The following is a 16982-nucleotide window of genomic DNA, read 5'->3' as shown; positions in this document are numbered from 1 at the left end:
TTTTGGGATATGTATGGGATATGCAACAGCATGAGTTACATTTTCACATAGCATTATTGTTCAGGCCCTCCAAAGATTTTACCAGGCTCCTGAAACAAAAAGAGGGAACTGAGGATCAGATATTCCTGACGTGTATATATAAAACTATACAGAGAAACTTTTTCAGAATAAGTTTGAGACAGTCTATACACACACACACACACACACACACACACACACACATCCTGAAAGTTTACCAAGTTATACGTAACTGAAAACAGAGTTATAATGGAAAGGGTTAGCCATTGTTAATATAAGAGTCATTACTGCTCCACATGATAGTAAAAGAGCAGTAAAGGGTGCCATTTTTTGTGTGTTTTGTATTTTGGTATTAGCAAGCAATCCTACTGTCTTATCGCTTCGTTTTATTGAACATCCAGTAACTTGAGGTTTCTAATAAATTGTTCAGAGGATGTACAGAAAAGTCCTACACCATTGAATGGTAGGATATGACTGAAAAGCCTAACGTTGCCCTATTTGATTATCACATCTCATAGTACCTAGTCCATAATGATTAATATGGTCCTTTACCTTTGAGTATCTATTTACTAAGGCCAAGATTTTCTATAGTAACTAATGATTTTGTTTTTTGGGTGCCCAATTTGAGACTTTGAAAGGGGCCTTATCTTTGGAAAGAGCTGAGTATCTGCCCTCTGAAATCGCACCCCTTCGAGTTGAACACTGTAAAATCACTGGAAAATGTGGGCTGCAAGCTGTTGGGTTTTTTTAATAAGTCTTTAACATATTGCAAAATTATGTTGAATGAGGAGCAAATTGTTTTTCATTCTGTGACCTTGAGTTTTGCAGTGGGGCTCTTGACAATCATCCCCCCCCTTTTTTTAGTTGGGCTTATAAAACAAAATATAGAATTTATTGAAACTTAGCAATCGTTGAATGTTTCCCCCTGAAACAAGGGGTTGGGGAGGCAGGAGCACTCCTCTGTAACAAAATTTGCAGATAACTCACTTTTTCAGGTTTCACTCCAAAGCCGTGTCTACGCTTGGGTTTTTTGCCTCATATTTCCCACGGTTGCTAACACTGTTTTGCTCCCACCAATGGGAGCATTAGCGTGTTTTAAAAGAAAAGAAAGCTGGAGGTGGTTCCTGAGGTTTTAAATACCATACTTGCTCTGAGCAGGATTACAGAATACAGTGCTTATGCTGGTGGCCAGCTGGAGCCCCTGCTACATTAGCACTTCCATCACTGTTATTACTGATGGTGCTGAAGCAGTGGTATCTATTGTAGAAGACTTGGATGCAAAATAGCCTAATTTACATACAACTTACTTTAAACTTTAAGTATGACATATGACACCTCCTCTCAAATGTAGAAACTTTATGAAAACTAGACACAAGTTAACATTTACTGTATTTTATATCTTGGTCTTTGTTCTTGTTTTGTGTATAAGTGTACTGGAAATAAGAAGTAGTTTAGTCAGAATATTGTTTATTTTAGCAAGTTTTTGTCCTTCAGTGCCATTTAGTTCTTTGCACTACTCTGGAATTGTTTAGTGTAAATTGTTTGGCTTGTTATGTGATAATACTTGCAAGTATGCATATGTTAATGAATGTGTGTCTCAGTTCTTTGGCCACTTTAAAAATGCAGAATTGGGATGTTGGGAGAAAGGAAATCATAGTTAATACAGATGAGAGAGATTGGCTTCCTTTTTTTCCAGACTTGGGACGCATGTATAACCTTGTATCTCGAATCCAGGATGGCCTCGGAGAGCTGAAAAAACTCTTGGAAACGCATATTCATAATCAGGGTTTAGCTGCTATTGAGAAATGTGGAGAAGCTGCTCTAAACGCAAGTATCTTTTCAGATATAGTTTTGTATCTGACTGCTAACAGCTCATTTTGTGAGAGGTGAATGCCTCTGATAATCTTGTGTGTATATTCCTTCAGAATAAAACAGCTGGGGACTAAACTGTTCACAGATGGTTATAGTAGGTTGAAAATAAAATAACTGCAGTACAACTGTATTATTGCTATTTTTTGCCAACCTTCTTCCTTTCTCCTTCACCCACTGCTTAATTTGGGCCGCCTTTTGCGTTGACTCATTTGCTTGAACTAACCCTTTCAATAAATTCCTCCCTTTCAAAAACCATGAAACCTACCATTTCAAGAAGCGTTCTAGACCACATATTCTTTACTCTGTACTGCATCACATGTACTTGTGCTCTCGACTTGTAAGCTTTTTAATGAACTGGTTTGCCCTTTTTTACCTGATGTGTACAGTATTATGTATGCTGAATGTGGTTATATAAAATTGAGACAAGGTGGTTGCGGTAATATCTTTTATTGACCAACTTCTGTTGATGAAAAGGAGCTCTGAAAAGCTCAAAAGCTTGTCCCTTCCAAGTCTGTAGCACTCAAAAGCTTATCCTTTCCACTAATAGAATTTGTTCTTTAAACATATAGCCTCCCTCACCTGTCTCTCTCATATACTCTCATCTACAACAATCTACTAGTACAGTGTTCTTAGTAAAGAAAGTAATGCTGATTAATCACAATTGGAATTATAAAGAGATCATGTAATGAGGCACCTGACTTTAATCCACAGAGGTTGAGATTGCCTCACTGAACAGTATTTAAATAACTTTAAACTAGGGCTGTCAAGCGATGTAAAAAAATTAATCGTGATTATTCACACTGTTATCAATATAATACCATTTATTTAAATATTTTGGATATTTTCTACATTTTTAAATATATTGATTTCAATTATAACATAGAATACAAAGTGTACAGTGCTCACTATATTTTTTTTATTAAAGGGGTTGCACTGTAAAAACCAGTATTTTTCAATTCACCTAATACAAGGACTGGACTGCAGTCTCTTTATTATGAAAGTTGAACTTACAAATGTAGAATTATGTACAAAAAAACTGCATTCAAAAATAAAACAGTGTAAAATTTTAGAGCCTGCAAGTCCATTCAGTCCTACTTCTTGTTCAGCCAATCACTCAGACAAACAAGTTTGTTGACATTTGCAGGAGATAATGCTGTTCACTTTTTGTTTCATGTCACATGAAAGTGAGAACATGTGTTCACATGACACTGTTTTACCCGGCGTCGCAAGATACTTATGTGCCAGATACACTAAAGATTCATATGTCCCTTCATGCTTCAACCACCATTCCAGGGGACATGCTTCCATGCTGATGAAGGGTTCTGCTCAATAACAATCCAAAGCAGTGCGCACTGACGCCATATTTGTTTTCATCCTCTGAGTTAAAGGCCACCAGCAGAAGATTGACTTTGTTTTTTGGTGGTTCTGCATCGGAGTGTTGCTCTTTTAAGACATCTGAAAGCATTATCCACACCTTGTCCCTCTCAGATTTTGGATGGCACTTCAGGTTCTTAAACCTTGGGTCGAGTGCTGTAGCTGTCTTTAGAAATCTCACATTGGTACCTTCTTGGTGTTTTGTCAAATCCGCAGCGAAATTGTTCTTAAAATAACCATGTACTGGGTCATCATCCGAGATTGCTATTACATGAAATATATGGCAGAATGTGGGTAAAACAGAGCAGGGGACATGCAATTCTCCCCCAAGGAGTTCAGTCACAAATTTAATTACTGCATTTTTTTTTTAACGAGTGTCATCAGCATAGAAGCATGTCCTCTGGAAAGGTGGCCGAAGCATGAAGGGGCATACGAATGTTTAGCATATCTGGCACTTAAATACCTTGCAACACCAGCTACAAAAGTGCCATGTGAACACCTGTTCTCTCTTTCTGGTGACACTGTAAATAAGAAGTGGGCAGCATTATCTCCTGTAAATGTAAACAAACTTGCTTGTCGTAGCGATACAAGAAGTAGGACTGAGTGGACTTGTAGGCTCTGACGTTTTACCTTGTTTTGTTTTAGAGTGCAGTTATGTAACAAAAAAAAATCTAAATTTGTAAGTTGCACTTTCATGACAGAAATTGCATTATAGTACTTGTATGAGATGAATTGAAAAATACAATTTCTTTTTATCACTTTTACAGTGCAAATATTTGTAATAAAAATATAGTTTAATTTCAGTCACAACACAGTGAAAATGTAAAAAAAAAAATCCAAAATATTTAACAAACTTTAATTGGTATTCTATTGTTTAATGGTGCGATTAAAACTGCGATTAATCACGATTAATTTTTTTTAGTTAATCGTGTGAGTTAACTGCAATTAATCGATGGCCTTACTTTAAACGCACACATTTCAGGTCATCAGATGTATTATTTTTCACATACTTGAAGGCATTTCAATTTTATGGAGGGGAAAGGGAGGTTAGGCAGAGCAGAGTATATTCTCTTAATGGCGGGGGGGGGGAACTGAGCTGACTTCAGAAGCAAAATCATCTGGTTTTCAAAATGACCTCTTACAAAAAAATAAACTGGTGGCTTCATGAAGACTCTGGAAGCTACAACTAAAGAGTTGTGTGTTTTAAGCAAAGTGGTTGACTTTCTAGCAGGTCAGAAAGTGGAGAAAAAAAAACATTGCATTTCCTCCTCTCTGCTGCTTTCCCTCCACAAATTCCTTGCACCTGTCTCCCTATTCCTCCTAAGAGCCACCACCTCCATTGCATTCCCTTGGGAACCATCATGCCTACTTCTCTGAACATACTTCTCCCTACACCTATATACAGCTACTTTTCTTTCCTTGCCTCGTCAGTACGCTTTTGCCATTTAGCATCTTCAGCTACGTCATGTTATGATCAGGAGACTCAATTTTTGTCTTGCATGTGCTCCTGAGATGCTTGCCTTAAATGTTTCTTGATCTTGAACCTTCTTGCAACCTTTTTGTTAGCTTCTGGTTCTATCTTGGCTTACTTTGTTGGGAATATGAATCATAATTTTCATTCTAGTAAAGTATTCAAAAGTAAGATCTTATTGGAAAAACTAATTGCATGGTTTCTTCTAGAAATTGCCACATTGTGGTTGATTGAACAACAAACTATTATATCTGCTTTTAATTAAACTTATGTCTTCAAAACATGTCCTTGTTGGACACTTGCATAGTGCCGGGTTGAATAGATCATTGATTTTCCTTTTATACTTTATACAGTAGCAGTGCTTATTGTACATTCAGCATGTCCAAGTATATAAAAATAAACTCTGAGCAAATTACATATCTGTTACTGTAGTAATGACTAAAATAAGTTTCCCTTGTCACTTGAATGCTCTTAATAATCTAAAACCTACTTCTATTTTTAAAATACTTCTAATCCCTAACCCCCCCTTTTTTTAAAAAAAACTTTCACTCTATAAACCTGCTTAAGAGGACATTGGTCACCTGCATTGTTTGGAGACGCTTGCAGAAAGTTAAACAAGTTTCATTGCAAGCAACAGACTGTTTTTTCTTTCAGGATCCAAAAATGTATGTACAGACAGTGTTGGATGTCCATAAGAAATATAATGCTCTCGTCATGTCTGCCTTCAACAATGATGCTGGCTTTGTAGCTGCATTAGATAAGGTACCGTATGATTAATGTCTATGGTAACCATTATATCTCTCTGATTTAGGGGATTTCCAAAACTTTGACTTTCTTATGTAATTTGCAGGCTTGTGGTCGATTTATAAATAATAATGCAGTGACAAAAATGGCTCAGTCATCCAGTAAATCTCCAGAGTTGCTGGCACGATATTGTGACTCCTTGCTAAAGAAAAGGTACGTCTTACAGGAAAATTTAAAAATTAGTTTTCTAGTTTTCCTTGTTTTAAAAATTATAATCGTCATAGTTGTGAATTGAAATTACACACTGCATCTATAGAAATATATTTACATTATTAAACACTTAATTCAAGCAAAAAAAGATAATGCCGTAATAATTGTTTGAAAAGTCTCTCTAAAAAGTTGAATAGGAACATGTTAGAAAAACTTTGTTTTCCAAAGAAAATAGCATACTGGACTTAAGTTTCAGTTCACAAATCATGAATCTAGAATGTAACAGTATTCATAAGTTATGAATAATAAATTTGTTCAGTAATGCACTTCTTTGACTGCAGCTCTAAGAATCCAGAAGAAGCAGAGTTAGAAGATACACTCAATCAAGTGGTAAGAGTCTTAAAAACCGTTTTCTTCTACATAAACTTTTAAATTTCATAATAATTTTAAGGTCATCACAGGAGCTTGCAGGTCATGTGCAGTCAAAACTTTTATGCTGTGTATTTCATTGCTTAAAGCTTTTGGTAACATTATTTTTAAAAAATGCCAAAAGTGTGTGTGTGTGTGTGTGTGTGTCTTTTTTTTTTTTTTTTTAAAGACTTCTTCATTCAATCAATAGTATACCTCAGAAAGTTGAACAGAATCAACATTCTTTTTAATGTGTATTATGGTGTAAAACCATTTTATCTCTTCTGAACTATTTCAAAGGTTAACGTAAAAAAACCCCTGCATTTACATTTCAAAAATAATTGACACTAAAATGTATAACACTTTTAATGAAGTAAAAATTGGATTTGATACAAATTTTCAGGTGTGTTCCTTTTGTAAAAAGGTTTTTTGGCTTTTCCAGATGGTTGTATTCAAGTACATTGAAGACAAAGATGTGTTTCAAAAATTCTATGCTAAAATGCTGGCAAAGAGACTGGTACACCAGAACAGTGCTAGTGATGATGCTGAAGCAAGCATGATCTCTAAACTTAAGGTAAGTCTTCCCTTTCCTAGCACTGGCTAGGGAGGCACTGTTACTTTCAACACATGATGCACGTATGTACTTTTTAATATTTGATCAGAAAAATACAAAACTTAAAGTTCACAAGTCTTTTAACTGACTGGCAGTCAGTATGTCTTTGGAATGAGATCTTTAAGTGGTCCTGCTATCCAAGCAAACAACTGCTGAAACAGCTCCCCAGTCTGCCACTTTTTTCTATAACCCTGAATGCTACCTTAAGAAGAGTTTTTTGTGTTGATTGCTTTTTGTGTTGCAATTTGACATGGGCGATAAATAAAATAATCATTAATCAATACAGTTGAGTTTATAATTTTTTTGCGTAACTGTGCTGCTGTTTACAACAATCTTGCCAGACCTTACTTGTGTGCAGTTTTTTAAAGGGGGAGTAAAATGTCAGTAACTTTTTCATTCTCATAGTTGTTATAAAGGACTAGCAAGTTGACCATATGTTGAGACTGGTAAATTTTCATTACAGTGTTTCCTGGCTGGTTTATTTTAATTTTTAAAATGTTGATCTCACATTTTTGGTGGCAGAACAGCTACAGAAGAAGCAATTAAAATAATGTGACTTGTCTAAATGGGTTCAGAACTTTTTGAGTGATTTTTGGACATAGAGGAATGTATTGTCATATATTCTTCTAACAAAATTGATTCTGATCAGAAAAACCCTACTTTTCTTGTTCTGTTTGTTCTCTGTGTCAAAATACATGATCTTTCAGACAAAGCTGTGCTCTTTAATTTTACAGCAAGCTTGTGGTTTTGAGTACACCTCTAAACTGCAGAGGATGTTCCAAGACATTGGTGTAAGCAAGGATTTGAACGAGCAATTTAAAAAGCATCTGACAAATTCAGAACCATTAGATTGTAAGTATTCAATTTAATATAACCGTTCTCTTAAAAGATAAGTTATTGTTGAATTAGCCACACATTCCCTTAATTGTAGAGATAAAAAGGGAAATGACCAAGTGTTGAATGAGAGAAGTATTTAATTCATGTAGCATGCCACTGAAAGCTAGAATTATTAAAACTTCAGCTTGGATAGACTTTTTTTGGGTCTGTTCACTGTCTTCAAACAGCACCTCATGCCTCCTGATATGAACAGGTTACTTTTGGTTTTCAGATCACAATGGGGTTAGCTGTTAAGGAGAAAGGATTCAACATAGTGTATCCCCCTTCGCTAACAGTGAAGCCTGGTGTTTTTCTTAAATGTTTTTTCCTTTGACCAAAATCATTGCTTAAACAGGAAGACTTTTAGGAATAGTACTGAAAAAAGACAAGTCCTCCTTTAGCTCGGTAATTAGGCCTGTTGCTTTCAGATTCAGAAGTCACTGATTTCAGTTTCTTCTTGAAATGGAGTGCTTCAAGATAGTTATTACTTGGTTTTTAGTTAATTACATACCGTGTTGTGCAAGGTCCACTTCAGGTTTTATATAATTTTATTTTGTAATACATAATGTATTCACTTCTGCCTTGTATCTCAGAGTCTTTCTATGCTGCAAAAAAAAAGTCTCAGACCCCAGGTCAAGAGGGCTAAAAATAGCAATGTTAAACGTTCTCACTAGTTCTGGAGCCTGGGCTCTGAGATCCACATCTCTTTGCTGAGTCTCAGCGCCCAGGCTCCAACTGGGTGAGAGTGTCTACATAGGAGCACCGGAAGCTCCCTAAAAGCTCCCAGTCTGTGGCCCCATCCCCTGCTCCACTTCTTCCCTCTGAGGCCCCGCCCCACATCTCTGCCCATGTCGCTCGTCCTTAAGGTAGGTAAAAAGTGATGGGACCATTGCCCCCTCAAACCTCCACTTCCGGTGCCCCTGCATCTGCACTTCTGTTTTTATCCCTGTAGCGTTAGTCCCAAAAGCCTGAGTCAGTTGACCTGAACTCTTGAGACTTGCCATTGCGTTTTGTTTTTTCTCCCCCATTATAGATGCCCTCTGAGTCTCAAAAGCAATTGACAAACATAAATTTGCCACTTGTGTTCTTGCCAGTAGCAGATTTTTAATTAAATGGCTATGCCTGAATTTTGAAAAACTGTATATTTTTTTTTTTTTTTTTTGAAAAGTAAAAACGGGGTAATGAATGAGATTAAATGCATGCAGATGTCAGGGAATATTGATTTAGATTCTGAGTAAGTACACACTTGACCCCTCATCCCTATCTTTGCCTCACACAGTGACGTTAATTTTAACAATGTTTTATAAATAGTAATAGTTACCCATTATCTTTTGATATTAGTGTCATTGCCATGTCAGGTCAGGCAACACAGAAACCTCTCCTTTTTGAGTTGGCCTCTCCCAAACTGCACATTGACAGGTCCGTAATACTAAAGGGGAGATAGCTGTTAACCTATTAATCTATGTACGTTTCTTTTCCAGTGGATTTCAGTATACAGGTTCTTAGTTCCGGATCATGGCCCTTTCAGCAGTCCTGCACATTTGCTCTGCCTTCTGAGGTGAGGTGATAAGCTTTTTAATCTTCTATTAAATAAACTAAAGTTTCAGTTTGTTTTTTTCAGAGATGATCTAAAATGAACTCCCAAGTATTTTCTAACATAAAATGTCATAACTTGAACATTTTTGCCTCTGTTAAAGGTGACCTGCAAAGAATTTATTCAAATAAAAAAACTAGATTTTTAAATCTCTGTTTTATGGTGTATAAATAGAGTCTGAAAGATTTTTTTTTCCCCTGCTTACTTTTTTTATTTTCAAAATATCAGAAATGTCAAGTTTTTGTCTTTCCTGATTGTTCTGGAGGACCTCCCAGGGGGGAGGTCTGAGATGTGTAATCCTTCTTTGTTACTGATGGGGCACTCATAATCTTTAAACAAGATGGCCTTCCTCCAAAACGTTCAGTAATCATTAAAATAAAATGAGTGTATGCTTTTAAACTCTTGTTTTTTTATTAAGATATGTTGACCTTCTCAATTACTCAGCTTTCAGTCTGTTGATTCTTGAGATGACATGATGGCTGGTTTTCCAGTCACTGTGGTCCTCAGGCGAGATAAGACCTGAATTTCTAACTTAACAAATGAGTAAGAGAGGAGAAGGGTGGGGGGGAAAGGAAATGACCTTTAAGGCCCTTCTTAATACTTTGCAAAGAAACAAAAGAACAATAAGCCTGTTTTCTTTGCCTTTCCATATGACATTTAAAGTAAAGTTGCTCACAAAAGGAAACTCGTATGCAAGTCTGAAAAACCTTTTTTAAATTTTCTTTCTAGCCTCCTCTCCCCCATAGGGAAAGGGCATGTTAACAAAGTGTGGTTTGGATTGATTTACACACTGTAGATTCAAATATACTTCAAAGTGTGAAAATGCAGTGATGTTTTTCATTTTTATTTTTTTATACAGTTGGAACGCAGTTATCAGAGATTTACAGCTTTTTATGCCAGTCGTCATAGTGGAAGAAAATTGACCTGGTTGTATCAGTTATCTAAAGGGGAACTGGTTACCAACTGTTTCAAAAATAGATACACATTACAGGTAAGAATAACCTAGTATTAGTGAAAAGGTTTAGTGAATAATTGAGTAGTGAAAAGGTTTAGTGAATAATTGAGTAGTCGAAACATTTTTGTGGTGAGTTCTTCCAAGCTGTTATGTAGAGGGACCTTGCTGTTGGAAGTTCCTAACTTGGTCTATTTTTTGGTATGTCAGGCAAATTACAAAATTATACATGTAATTCTGTGTATTGGGGAAAAAAGTTTCAGAATAAATGTTTCACGTTTCTTAAAAAGAAGAGGCATACATATCACTGAGTTTCCTTTTAAAGTGTTTAAGGGCCAGATTTTCTGAAGAATTCAGAACCCACTTAAACATAAAAAATAAAGTGGGTAGATTTTCAAGTGCTTGAAAGGCTCCCTTTGGAAATCCTTCCCACTTCATTTTAGTGCCTAAATAGGAGCTGAGCTCTTTTGAAAATCTGGCCTTAAGTTTTTCCATTGCTTTTTTCCAAAAAATTTCCAGCTTGTCTTAATCCTTGTATGCCAGCAGTCCCTGAGATATCCATTGTAAGAAGATAAATTGTTTTTTTTTAAAAAAAAAAAAAAAAAAAAAAGTGAGATCAGTGGGTTGAGAGTTTTATAAACCCAGTACCTATTTTATACTCCTTTTTAAAATGGCTGAGTACTTACATTCTCCCAGAGTTATTCAGTATGTATAAGCTTCTGGTTTTCAGGGAGGGACTAAATCTGACTTCGATTCTGCCCTGAATTAAAACAATGACTACCTATGTCAACACACAAACAGCCTAATATAAATATAGGGTATGTTCAGCTCTATTTTGTACTTGTCTGAACACTGAAACCAAGTGAGTAAACGCTATATAATGGGATTTGACATTAGCATTTTAAATTCATTTAATAATTTCAGTAATTCTCTAAGGTTATGTCTACATTACGAGTTTGGGATGTGATTCCCCTGCTCGTGTATAATACTCATGCTAGCTCTCATCCAGTAGCAGTGTAGCTACAGTAGCATAGGTAGTGGCAGTGGAGGCATGGCTGAGCCCATTGGTTTCAGGCATGTGTGTACTTGGCACGGATCAGCTGCTGCTACTCGTGCTATCATGGCTACACTGCTATTTATACTTACGCCAGCTCTATGAGAGCTAGCGCAAGTACTGGTACACTTGAATCAGATTCCTAGCTCGTAGTGTTTGAGCCTAAAATGTGTGTATTTTGTGCATGGCCACTCTGAAAAACACTTATGCACATCACTTAACTCACATGAGTAATCCAGTTGACTTCAAAGCTAAATGAGTGCATAATTGTGTGCAGGATCAGGTCTTTTATCTGACTATCTATAATAAACTGAGACTTTTGCCTTCTCAAATATCTTACTCAGACGAACTTATGCATTTAATGTACATTTATATTGTTAATACTACTGGTGATAAACTTGAACAAACCATAAGTGTGTGCCCTGTAGTTCATAAACTTGCCCATACGCCTTGATGAAATTAGTCTCTTATCTACGGTTGTATGTTAAATGTTTCTAATGTCATGTTGTGAAATCCAGTAGTCTGTGTCTAGGTTCTATATTAAGGATAAAATGGAAAATACTCATAATTGGGTAACAAATTGAGGGGGAATATTTTGAAATCAGAAAACGTATGGGTAAAAAGAGCTATAGCTTTGGCACCATGATACATGGAAGGAACTGTATTCAGGTAGTTCAGCTGGTCACAATCTTAGGATTTAGATTTAAAGAATACTGGAACGTAGGTAATACAATGGTGGGCACATGCGAAATATCATACAGAGAGACTTGCTGCATTGCATAATGATTCCATTTAAGGTTCCCGATCTGAAGATTTATCTCCCATTTTAAATAGCAAATCTTGTGTTTTATTGGCAGTTCCATGAAGCTCTTTAAAGAGCACAGTCTGAAAGCATGTGAGCCTAATTTCTCAGTTCTCAATTATCGTTCACATGTACAACTCTCATTCAAGTTTGTGTTTGTGTCAGAAGGCGTGAATATGTCTCACTGTTGTTAGTTGTGCTGCAAACATTATGCCTATTTGCTTTCTCATTATATTTTGGCATAGAGAAAATTTTCTCAAAATCTTTCAAAAAAATAACTATAGTACAGTCTCTAGCTCCCATTTTTTAAAAATAGTACATCTTTGAAAACAAGATTTTTGCTTAAACATCCATTTGAATGCTGTTTAATAGCAGAGAAGAAATGGTAAACTTGGATACGAAGGATCATTTAAAAGTACATTGAATATTCACTTTTTTAAAGTGATGAATTCTTCAAATAAAGTATTATGAACCTTTTTTTGCCTAGCCATAACTGTTTTAATTATCAGGTTTCAATTCAGTGGGGGAGAGGGGACTGTTTGTGGGAGTGTGTGTTCGTGATTGGTGAATTTTCCAAGGCATTCAAGTTCAAATATACATTCAAGCTGTGCGTATTTTCACTTAGATTTTATACTTGGCCTTTCTTTTCTTTCTTTGGGGTCTGGAAGGCATCGACGTTCCAGATGGCAATCCTACTACAGTACAACACAGAAGATGCCTATACTGTTCAACAGCTGACAGACAGTACTCAGATAAAAATGGTAGTGTCTTAATTATGTATTGTATTACTCTAGTTTTATGTTACCACTCAATGTAAAGTCTCTAGTCATGGGGTTCAGCACACTTACTGCTATCATGAAAAGGGGAGCAGACGGTGATATCTGTTTGACTCAAATGTTAGTTTTTGTTCTTGTGGTAGCAGTTGTGTTGCTTTGTTGGTCAGTTTACCTTCCTGTTCAGTTTCCAGTAATCAAACCTCTTCTAGGTTTTATTTCTGAGGTTTCTAGCAAATCGTAAAGTGTGTAGACACTCTCACTAACACTTTGCTGAATCCTTTAGAATTATATTATTCTCTGCCTCTCTCCTCTGCTCCTGTAATTCGTCATTGGTTTTCTAGTGCATGTGTTTTTGTTTTAAAACTTCTGTTTTTCGGAAACATGGTAATCTCCCTTTATTATCAAGTTCCTAGACTTTCCCATATGTTTTATATCCTGAAAGATTAAGAACGTGAACATGTTGAGAATATAGGTGCATTGGCTAAGTGTGTGTTTTATTTGGAGAGGCAATGCCCTACTGTTTCTTCAAAAGCAGACGCTGTACCTCAACCGTTAAGAACCAGGTGTGTCTCTTTTTAATAGGCTCACATGAGGTCTGCTAAGGCATGTCAGGGAAAAGCAAATTATCCATGATCAGCAAACTTAAGTGACCCGCCAAAGAGAGAATAAATCTGTGAATACAAATTAGAGTTTTGGATGCTTCATAGAAAATTCATAGGTGTTTGTCCACACTGGGGAATTGCCTCTCTCTTACGAACATTGTCAGCCACCGATGTAGCTGTACCCAGTGCAAACCAATAGTTGTAAACAGACAAAGCTGCTATTTTCACGGGTGCAGCTTCCACCTGCTTCAAACTGGGTTCAGTTTCAGCAGGGAAAATAGCAGCTTCACATGTCTATACTGGAGATATACACCGGTGCAGCTTCCTCAGGGACTGGGCTCCAGTGTTTTGTATTGGAAAAAAATATTCAGACATCTGCCATCATGCATTTTCTTAGTTCTGACTCAGCATGAATGAAATAGTCTTTGGATAGATGCTTTCCTGCATGTCAGCACTATTTAGTCGGGAAAGGGTCATTAATGGGGTAATTGGGAATTTGTTTATTTGAGGAACCTCAGTCTGGCACAAGAAAGGGGAAAATCTACTATTGGATTCATGCTAAAGTGGAATGCTTTGTTTTAGTCCTCTAAAATGAAAAGTTTTTAATATTTCCCTTAAGCTTTTGTGGTATTTCTCAATCATTTATTCTCACTGTGTGAATGTTCGACATGTTGTATTTTTGCATTTTTCTGTACCTGTTGGTGATTTTTTTCAATTCTGCCTGCAGGACATATTTTTGTAGCTATGAAATTTGAATAGTTCCAGTATATGCAGGACCTTTCAATTATTTTGTTATAACTAAATGTAAAAGTTCATTGGACATTTGAAATAAAAATGTATATTAAGTTTGCATTGATGATTTCTCCTGTAACTTGTAGGATATCTTGGCACAAGTTCTACAGATCTTACTGAAGTCTAAGTTATTGGTAAGGTCTTTTGCTTTCTTGCATATTTAATTTATAGAAAAACATTTTAGCAAATATACAATAATTTTTTGTTTCTTGTAGGTTTTGGAAGATGAAAATGCAAATGTGGATGAGGTGGAATTGAAGCCAGATACCTTAATAAAACTATATCTTGGTTACAAAAAGTAAGGAGAATCTAATAGTATAAACCAGTTGTGTATAAATGGTAACAATGTTTCTCTGAAGCTCCTGCTATTTATAGTGTCACTTTAGCAAGGCTATAGCTGTGGTTGAGCAAGCACTCTAATGGGTCTATAAAGCAAACAGGATGGCAGTCACCCGCAGAATCAGTAAATATACTCGCACATCTTCAGCTCTTGATTCTTGCTAGTCACTGGGGCACAGTAAAATCTGGTTTAATATACTTAGACTTTGATCACATAGACACATTTGGCTAGTGTGCCATCACCGCGTTTTTTGCCATTGGTCCTGACTTACACAAGCCAAGTAAATAAATTACATTTAAAGGGGTTTTATTAATTTAAAAAAAAAAAACACCAAATCCAAAGATTTAAGCGCCTGGCCATTAAAAACAGCCCCTGAAAAAGTTCAGTGTGCTTATTTAGAGATTTTGAGCTCTGAAGTGCCTTAAAAACTAAGATTCTCTTTGCAGTGTCTTTCTGTTAGCTCCTGTTGTTCCAATGCCATTTTTATAGCTATACGTCTCAAACTACTTAGAGCACAGTAGTGTTTTTTGGGTGCTTAGCTGAAGGGTAGGTGTAATCTCAGTTATGAATTCCATACTGATGATGATGGTTTATTTAAGAAACCTTTTAGTGTAGCGCATGTAACTTAATCCACATTCTAAAAAATAAACCACTTTTTGAGTGAAATGAAATGAATGAAATTTGTATTTAGAAATCCTCCCTTGTATTTAATCTTTTTCCTTTCCTCCGTATCTGAGCTAGAGGGATGTTCCAAACAAACTAGAGGGCTGAGTATTCTCTTTTATGAGAATTCATACAGTTATATTATTTGATGTTAGCAACACTGGTGTTATTGTTACGCTTTGTCTAGAAGTAACCTCTTATTTACATGTAATTATAGCCGTATCAGATTTTCAAATTCTATAGTTCTAAAATAACGTCACTTATTTTAAATGTGAAATGGTAATAATTAGCAATGTGATCAGCAGGTACCATGATCATCCTTGTGCAGTATTCTTTAACACTGGCTGTATTTCTACCTGTTTTGTTTTAATGTTCACTATCTTTTTTTTTTTATACTCTCCTTTTTACAAAGCAACCACTTCTTTTGTTTGAATTTCAAAATCAGTTAAATAGATAAAATTCTGTTTTCAACAGTGCAGTGAATTCATAGGGATGTTTATAACTATGGCTTATTTGAAAAATATCAAACTGCAATAGTGGTTTTTGGGTCAGGATTTCTACCAATCTTCACAAAATATACAAATGTGTAATTCAACAATATCTATACTTGAGACAATTAACATTATTATGAGGGAAAAATTCCAGACTTAATCCTCTCCTCGCTAGGATCAGAATGTAATAAGTAAACCAACATATTGATTTTTCTCCTAAATCTTGCAATTCCCTGTTGTCCTATGTGTATGCTCATAGAATTGGAGTGCAGCATCAGTTCCATTTCTCTCTCATAGAGGCAACGCTCCAAGTGAGGCCAAAAGTCTGTGGGATAACTAATTGCAGTTGATCTGATAAATAAACAATAATCCAAATTGATCACAGCTTGTTCCTGAGGAAGATTAAGTGGTAAATTTTCAAAGTTCTGCTCTCAAAAGTAACTTACAAGCCTCACTTTCAATGAGACGTAGGTTCCCTAAGTACCCGAGTGACTCTTGAAAATAGGGCTTTGGCTCTTTTGAAAACGTTATCCTTGGTTCCCAGAACAAATCTTAAGCTTTGTATGTTTTATTTTTAGGTAAATTTAATACTAATAGAAGTTTTGCTTTGAGTTTTTATTGTTAAAGTTCCTGCAGTATCAAACTCTCTCATATGCATTGTGCTAGTAGTTGTTGAGGACCAGAAAGTGAAACTGGCATATAGGGTTGTACTGTCTTAAGGCCCTGATCCTGTGACAGTGACCGTGTCTGTGTGGATGGACCCATATTGACTTCAGTGGGGTTTCATATGGGTGCCAGGATCGACACATGAAGATGCAGTTGCAGTTTTGGGTCCCATGCGAAGTAAAATGTAAATAGTGAACAAATATGAATGATAAAAAATAAATGAATCTTAGAATTGAGTAATGCAGGTAAATCTTTTTTTCCCCCAGATATAAGTTCCTTTTAAGTTTCAAAGTCTGTACTCCTTTGACAGGCAAATGCACAAGTAGTTTTTATTTGACTTTTGTGATCAAAATTCTTGGGTTTCAAACATCATATTTTGTTATCTTAGTTATTTTTAAAACAAAGCCATAATTTGAGATCTATTTGGCTTTCTACTTAAAAGACTCAAAACTTAATCTAAATGTGCAGTTCTCCCAATTTAAGTGTATGCTTTTGCACCAGGATTTTGTCAAAATGTGTTCTGATCCTGCAGACTCAGTGGGACTATTCACATGAGAAAGAGTTTGATGGATAAATCTCATTATCACGTCGACAAATCACAAACCTTTCTTGTATTCACCATTTTGTGGAGATTATGGTATATAGTGTCCAGTTGTGCTTCTGT

At 35.9% G+C, this 16982-nt stretch overlaps 1 protein-coding gene across 3 annotated transcripts in view; it reads left to right on the top strand.

Annotated features, from left to right (window-relative positions):
• Positions 1-16982, top strand: part of CUL1 (cullin 1) — an 86976-nt gene that overhangs the window by 66495 nt on the left and 3499 nt on the right. For all 3 annotated transcript variants that reach the window (XM_038390492.2, XM_038390493.2, XM_043508682.1), the window contains 11 exons: positions 1715-1845; positions 5390-5497; positions 5586-5692; positions 6031-6079; positions 6540-6671; positions 7445-7562; positions 9068-9144; positions 10040-10171; positions 12657-12749; positions 14245-14292; positions 14374-14456. In XM_038390492.2, coding sequence (XP_038246420.1) covers positions 1715-1845; positions 5390-5497; positions 5586-5692; positions 6031-6079; positions 6540-6671; positions 7445-7562; positions 9068-9144; positions 10040-10171; positions 12657-12749; positions 14245-14292; positions 14374-14456 — 1078 coding nt within the window. The remainder of the gene's footprint in view (positions 1-1714; positions 1846-5389; positions 5498-5585; positions 5693-6030; positions 6080-6539; positions 6672-7444; positions 7563-9067; positions 9145-10039; positions 10172-12656; positions 12750-14244; positions 14293-14373; positions 14457-16982) is intronic.

This window comes from Dermochelys coriacea, chromosome 2, assembly GCF_009764565.3.
Source record: "Dermochelys coriacea isolate rDerCor1 chromosome 2, rDerCor1.pri.v4, whole genome shotgun sequence".
Classification (NCBI taxonomy): Eukaryota; Metazoa; Chordata; order Testudines; family Dermochelyidae; genus Dermochelys; species Dermochelys coriacea.
The sequence above is the reverse complement of the archived record's forward strand: the minus strand, read 5'-3'. Positions and strand labels throughout refer to the sequence as shown.